The 8204-nt window shown below is 35.8% G+C and overlaps 1 protein-coding gene across 4 annotated transcripts in view; it reads right to left on the reverse strand.

Annotated features, from left to right (window-relative positions):
- The window catches only part of LOC106459254, a 23310-nt gene that overhangs the window by 8430 nt on the left and 6676 nt on the right, over window positions 1-8204 (reverse strand). For 2 of the 4 annotated variants that reach the window (XM_013918852.2, XM_022385701.1), the window contains exon 2: window positions 444-852. In XM_013918852.2, coding sequence (XP_013774306.1) covers window positions 444-852 — 409 coding nt within the window. Of the gene's footprint in view, window positions 1-443; window positions 1103-6781; window positions 7517-8204 lie in introns of those variants that run through there. The other 2 variants (XM_022385699.1, XM_022385698.1) reach the window with 2 other exon arrangements.

Here is an 8204-nt window from a genome sequence, read left to right on the forward strand (position 1 = left end):
ACTTGTATCGGTAAAGTTTCTTCGGAAAGAATTATTACGGAACATTAACTAACGAACGGAGACGTAACAGTATTCTCGTGTACAACCGAAGATGCTGTACTAGTGTTATAATATCAACATATTCTATTTCATGTACACGTTTGAGATAATTTAATATCGTGATAACTAAACACATTATACAGAGGGTTGAGTACTATGTATTAAAAGTATTTTGACAATATCACCGTACAGAAGTGTAATTATTTTTAAAACATGTATGACAACGTTATAATTCTATATTATAATAAATGTAAATTTAAATGATATATTTCATCTAAGATAAGCACGAAACTATTTCCTTTTATACTGTTAACGAACTATATTGCTGGAGCACGAACACATAAACACCACAACTATACTATTGAAAGACTATGTAAATTTTTGTACATATTTGAAATACGTACATAACTTTATTATCATCAGCCATCTGTGGTCGATACATCTCCCTATAACAGCATGTCAGTTTCTGGTTTTGCCATCTAGTACCAATGATAGAAAGCACCTTCTGGTCAATTTTGATAACGTTTCCTGTGCTATACGTTAGCGGAGGGTAGTCTTCAGTACAGTCCAGAAGCGTTTCAGCCTCCACAAATTTAGCTACAGTGTAGTGAAAAGGATCTAAGTCTGGAATATGACAGCTGTTAGAAAATACAAGGAATCCCGGATGATCGTGTTTCTTTGGAGGTGGATGAGGACGATATGATGAGTGGACATCGTTAGAATATCGGTAAGTAAGGAAGAGGCCAGTTGAACAGACCATAAGGCTAAGGAGAACTAAATGTTTTGACTGAAGCCTACTTTTTGGAGAAGAATCTGTGTTTTTGAGGAAAGTGATATACAGAATTAGTAATGTTGTAAAGTTTTTGTATTCCAAAAGCAACATATATCTTGTCTAAGGAACAGGTTCAATGGATACATACTTTGAAATTAAAAATGATACACACTGTATTTTACAACATTTAAGTAGCAGCTTTCCAAAAACTGGAGTTTTATAGTTAAACTTAACAATGGAAACATTGGGGCGGATTAAACCGATGTAACTAATATATGGGCGTGGTCAAAAAGATTTTAGAAGCTAAATATATTTACACCACCTCTAAAGGTTTTTATTTTTAAAATATTTAATACATAAATAAGTTACCTTCATCAATTTTCTTAATAATTTAATTCAAACCAGTATTAGCTGGGTTTTCAAGTATTACAGGATATTCAGTGTCCAAATTCTGAGTAGTAGTATTCACCTGCAAAAAGTCAACATGATGGAGTAAATGCTGCCTTTGTCAACAGGAGAAAAGAAAGACTTCAATTAACCACCAAGTTCTTACAAAAGTGAAAAAGATGACTGTAACAACATTGCAATAAAATCATCTGTTTCATGCTATCGGAGCTCTGCTACTAATCATGCTAGACCAAATAAGACTAGACGAAGGTAATGGCATATAGAAACCATTAAAAAGACAGTATGCAAAGTATCAACAAAGGTGTTGACTTACGTTCAACAAAACAAAGCTACAAATGGGTAAAAAAAATCAACTGTTGTAACAAAAGCAGTGGGGAACCATAGCAAGGTAAAACTTATTTTTTTACAAATAAAATAATCAAAATGGTTATGTGAGCAAAAGGCCATAACGTCTGTTTTAAATAAAGCAACGACCATGCAACTGAATGGCAGATTAAACAAGTGTACTAGCACTCTTAGTGATGAAAGATTCTTTACAAAACTCAAAGGTGGAGATGTGGCGCAGGAGCTTCAAACCAACCTGTCTGTTTCGTAACAATACACAACAGAGCACAAGCTAATCTAATTGCCAAGAAATAAGAGAAGGATATGTAAAACTTGGCTGTTAATGAAGTTTATTCAATTGTTTTTTCTGAACTTGTCACTTACATCACTTAGACAAAGACTGCCAGCAGAGAAGGAGCTGGTCCACTCATATTCAGGCGTACAGAGGTAGCCAGCTCCTATAAGTAATGACTTGAACAACTGAGTGTTGAATCACCAGATGTGAATTTAATAAGGTTAAAGGACCAGTTATTATCTCACATACCACTGCTAGAATCTCATCAGAAAGGACAGGATGTACTCATTGCCTTCAAAATATGTAGCTTCATCTTTGTCACAAGTTTATGAATAGGGTAAAGGTCTTCACCAAAGGTGCTAAAATATACACCGACAGATGCTCGATCACAAGTCAAAATTGGACAATACATGCTAGTAAGGATGTATTGAAGATTCCTTTACACCAGCACTTCTTCAGTTTGTTCGCGTGGTTGCAGATCTCAAATAACAGCTTCAACATGGTGCGTCCAAATCAGACTGAGGCTATTGCATAGCTGTTATAGTACAACTGTTACCCAAAGTATAAAGAAAGGGCAAAAAAAGAAACAGACATTCCAACGATCGTGAGAGTCAATTCCCTTTATACATTGGCATCACATTAATTAGAAAAAGAAGGAAAGACAACTAACAGATATGCTATATGAGAATAGGATCAATATTTCATGTAACAGATGGTTATAAATCTCATCACATCTAGGAAAAGCAGTGGTATCGCAGTGTGTAGACGGAATTGTGTGTTCACTAATCTTGAGAAAAGGGTTACTTAGAACATTTTCAATGGACAACATTGGCCACAGCCCAACAGAAACTACAGCTAACACAGCTATTCATGGACTTATCTTCCAACATTCCAGTTCTGAAAATAAAGGGAAGGTGCAATAACCACTCAAAATGAGAGATAGGATTTCAAAAAAAAGTTCCATAGATTCCCGAATCCTTTAACAATATTCAACCAGTTTGCTTCATGAACAAGAATCCAAATATTTCATCAGTATTCACTATGTCTTTACCAAATTTCTAATTGTTCAGGAAAACCTAAAACTAGTGTATAATTGGCTGAAAAAGTTTATGTGCCTGCTTAACACATCAAAGAAAACGAGACAACAATTTGAATTCAGCATCATATCACTATTGCCTCTTCTTTAAGAACAGGTTCATTCTGTTCCTACCACAACGTATGACATGAATAAAACCAGGGGCACAGTGGCATTCTTGAATCTAGGAGAGAATCCAGTCATAACTGCTGACTAATCACTCTAGCCAAACAAATCCAATGGCACTAGCCAGTGTTGTACAGAGAAGACAAGTTTGTGATAATATTTGGAGCATCAAACATTGGCATTGCTACAATGATAATAATAGAAGCAGCACTTGCAATGGATGAACCAGTGTCCTTACTGATGGAGGGGTAGACTCATCTAGTACTGCAGAATCATTCCTATCAGCTGCAAGAATTACTAAAGCATGACAAGTGCATCAGAGTATAGTATACTGTCTATAAATGCTCATAAAGGTAGTATGCAACGATTACAGCAATCAGACATCTTGCAAACAATAAGAAGTAACCAATTTTGAGGACTGATGTAGGAGATGGAAAACTGATAATCCACAATTTCAGTTATAATATCTTGTTTTGAACGTGGACTGACTCTTTTCATATTGATCCAGTCATTTAGACAAGCAAACTTTACACTACATCGTGATTTGCCGAAGATACTGTTCACTATACACGACGGTCTCTTCTTTCAGCAATTAGGAAAAATAAGATCACATTTTGCAAATATGTACCAGTTTCCAGCAATTCCAAGGTGAAAGTACTGAAGGAAGACAATCACCTGTTTTCTCGAGTCATCATCTCGTGTCATAGCAGACAATTCGATTTGTATAAAAAATTTTATCATGAAAATCAGCCAGTTCCTGCCTTTCTCTCGTGATAATGAGAAGCTCCATACATTTCCAAAGTATCAGCTGATCTAGATAATTGAAGCTGAAGTGACAATGCCAGACACTGAACCAGAGGCAGATGCTATGGTCATAGATAGTTCAGTAGTGGTAAATATCTTGCCAACACACATATATCTTAGACATTTTGTAATTACCCCAGAGATGATATACTTCAGAGAATAAAATCATGCTGCACCAAGCAAAAAGAACTGACATTGAGTCTGGAGCAAGGCCCAAGAATGGAAAGAAAATCAGGAGAACCAGCAATTTCCAAACAAACTGGCAGAATCTCCTTTGGGATAGAGCTGATCTACTATCAATTATATAAAATGAATGAAATAAGTACAACAAACATAGTAATCGTGATAAAGGGAGTAAATGTCATTAGCAACTTAATGATCTGCCTAGAGAACATGTCACCTTGTAGCCATGAAGAAGTAAATACATACATCTTTGTGCATGCCACAATGGAGTTGAACAAGGTACTAATGATCAATGCCAATGACACATATGTTGTACTTATAGCTACGCCTGTTCTGTCACCTCTCAAGGAGTTTGGTGTTGAGAAAATGTGGATTGCCTTTGGTCAAGGAAGGATTGACGATGGAGTGATATAAATATGACATAGTCTCCTCAATAATGTCTGTGAAAACAAGTGAGAATCCTATTTTTTCGTGCCTCCAATGGTTGTGACGTTGCGTCTGTCTTCCGTAACAAAGGTATGAAGTCTGCATGGCAAACCTGGAATGTGTGATATGAGGCATCTAGCATCTTCACAAAAGTCAGTCAGTGTCCATAATTAGTTGATGATCGTTGAAAAAATTGTCGTCATAATGTATAACAGTGTAGATACAAGTGTTAATGATACAAAACTGAACCTCTTAGTCCAGGAATAAAGATCATTTGACTTAGTTCTCCCAATTAAGTATGCCCTCATGCAATACCCAAAGCGTGCTGCCTATCAGACAGAATACCTAAAGGGATAGAAAACAGTATGTCAGTCAAATATACAAAGTCCTGCTGACTGTGAATGAATGAAACAAAACAAAATGGTGCAGGTCTGTTGGAGGACTCAATCAACTCCCATCAATTGCAAAAAGTTGTAAGCAACTGACAAGATGTAGTTGCAAGACAGACTATAGTTATATGTGTAAGTGATATTTCTGCAATACATCACTATGTAGCTGTACGTGCCAGGAGTAGCAAGGTAATCTATCGAACCACATTTCTTAAAGTACAAAATAGAAAGAAATAATATCAGGCGGTAGATCCAATTTGCCTGATGAATGAAGTCGTAACTGTAAACCTTCCGCTTGTATAGCTGGTGGGACTCATTGACATAAATACATACTGGGAAGACATCAAAAGCATATAGAAGACATTTATTTATGGTAGATTTCGTTTTAGCATGGTAAGAAATATCTAATTAGACACTGAGATCATTCAAAGTACACAACTCTATCGATTTCTATGTCAAAGGTTAACATCAGTGGAGAATTTCGAAGACCATCTTGAAAAATGGCAGCGTGTTGGATTTTTAGATTGCTAACGTTTGAACAATAACTGTCAACAATTTTAGAAATTACAGTTTAATTCTATATACACAATCTGAGAGTGAATTAACATTCTTATTCCAACACACATTAACAGAAAAAACAAACAAAAAAAAACTCATAAACTCTGATTAAAATCATACACATATAAAATGAAATATCTAAATTTTAGATCTTAAAGATACACTGTATTTCATAGTCCAGTAAATACATAAAAATTAATATCTGTAGTTATGTGAAAATGGGTAGACAGAGTTTTTACACTCTGTAAAAGTAATCTTTTATCCTTTTTACAATACGTACTTGTTTAAAAACGTACGTGTTTATAAATGTAAGAGGGCAATAGAAGACTCATTTAGTGTCATTCAAAATTACAACTATTCCAACTCTCAAGTATTGAGGGATTTAAGGTATACAAAACACAATGAATAATTCAGTTATAGGCGTAAAATAAGCGACTTGCTTTCATGTCCGATATATATTTCAGAGTACCGGCACCGGTCCGAAGTGAATTCTGAATTTTAAGTTAATGTAACTTTGGGCTTTGTAGTAGAAAACAAGTACTTATAAATACTTTATGTGAGTGTAGAATGTTTGAGTGTGAGGTGTAGGAGTGTCAGCAAAATACGAAAGTGAAAATATTCAGATAGTTAAAAGAGAACTGTTCTCTAGAATTATCTTTACACATATAATTCAGCGTTAACAATCAAGTTACTCTCTTGAGTTTCTTTTTTTCAAACCGACCATAATTTCAACATTCCACGCATGAAGAAATTATTAATTGTTTTTAGTTGTTCGCGCAAAGCTACTCAATCGTTATATGCACCAGCCGTTCCATAATTTTGGACAGATAGGGAAAACAGCTAGCCAATTGCATTCATCGCCAAATTTTGCGCTACCCTTGTATGACCGAATAACAGGCTTGCCAACAATGTATGCTGCAGCCAGTCTTTAAACCAAAGCTAAATTTGACTGATTACAGGTTGAGACTGACTGAAATACAGGACAAATTTGGCGCAATTTCTCTCTTGCGGCGGGTGCTATATTATAATCGATTAAGTCCTGTAGAATTAGGTACGAGTATATATTTCAAACATAGTTGTTTCCTGCCTCCTAATTACTGTCTTATAACTGAAAATATTCATTTCAGTTTGTTTGTTTTTTTAGAACAAAGCCTCATTGGACTAACTGCTGTGTCCACCGCAGGAATCGAAGCCCAGATGTTAGCGTCATAAGTCCGTAAACCTACCGCTGTCCCACTGGGAGACATTCATATCAGAGCTCACTATTTGTCTTCCCATACATGATGTCTGTGAAACAGCCACTCATCGATTCTTATATCAACCCATTAGATTATTTCACTGGCTACCGTCTTAACGTGAACAGTAGAGCAGTATGTAATTACCTGGACTGTGTATTCTAAGATCTTGCTTCCACGCCGCATGTGCCACTGGCCACGATGAATGTCTGCTTCACGTTCGACAAATGACAACTGAATTATAAATGAAGAGCAAAATATTTCCTTTTCTGTACATATATATTTTTTATAAGCTAAAGTATCAAAAACAGGCTGTTATGAGCTATTATTAAACAGATTTTAAAGATTAAGCTTCTGAAAAACAGATTTCAGAGGTTTGGTGGAAAGCCTGTTATGACTTGAATTGCGGAGCGAGATTTATGTATTTTATTTTTCTTGGTGACGAGACGCGAACTCGCAGTTACTCACAGAGCCACGCTCGGCCCGAGTCTTAATTCCAGCATTATAGGGTTACAGGGTTAAAGAAACCACTCAACAATCTAACGTTTCTCTATTTCAAAGAGGCTAAAGCTCAAGTACGAAAAACTAGCACCATTACACTCCTCATTTTCCTGAGAATAGCCAAGTTGAGAGTGTGCCCGAACAGTGAATCCTCCAATTCAAGCTTCGTGACTCGTTGCTGTAAAACCGCGCTTTTCACTTTGGAGCCGTGGATACACTATAAGAGTGAGGATCAAATCTCATTATTCGATCATACAAAGGTAGCCGAAGAGTTGCGGTGGGTACTGTTGAGTAGGTGCCTTCCCTCTATTCTGTTAGTTAAAAAATCAGGAACAATTATACGCAGATAATCCTTCGTCTCTTCCAACTTAGGGTAAAATTCTGAAAGAAATATAAAAAAAAGACTTAGTTTGCCGATGAAAAAATTACTTTAGTTCAAACAGAACAAGGTAGTTTACTAATCGAAAGTTATAATTTCATATAATAACCACAACACAACTAAATTAATCAGCTTTCACATAAAAAGCTTAACACAATTTGAGTGTAAAGAAATTAAAACACTAAGGTTCGAAACGATCGTTAATACAGATCGACTACAACTGAATACGAAGAAAAGCAACTCCTGGCACAAAAGTTTCGACATCATAAGATGCAAAATAAATCAATAAATTATCGTTTTAAAAACTAACCCTCAAGTGATATATGAAGAAATAAATCAGTTAATCTGAAGTCTCAGTATTTTGAATCGAAAAAAATCCAACTGCATTTAATACCCTTTAATTACCATAATATACAATGATCATCATTCTGTTACGACAGCGGAAGTCACGTGACGCTGGGAGCATGCGCGCTGGAGCTTCTCGAAGGATCATGAATTTTCCTAGCAACTCTAGTTTGTTTCAGGCGCCCTCTTTTTTAGTATATAAGCCCGACAAATAAAGCCAGCGAAAAAGATAGAATTGCATAGATCGAAGAGATATGCAGATAGATTGATGAGATAGATAATTGTGTCAAGCGAACGGTAGGTAAAGTGTGTGAATCATTGTGATTTATAGCGTGTGTTATAAAG

Source organism: Limulus polyphemus, unplaced genomic scaffold (assembly GCF_000517525.1).
Source record: "Limulus polyphemus unplaced genomic scaffold, Limulus_polyphemus-2.1.2 Scaffold581, whole genome shotgun sequence".
Taxonomy (NCBI): domain Eukaryota; kingdom Metazoa; phylum Arthropoda; class Merostomata; order Xiphosura; family Limulidae; genus Limulus; species Limulus polyphemus.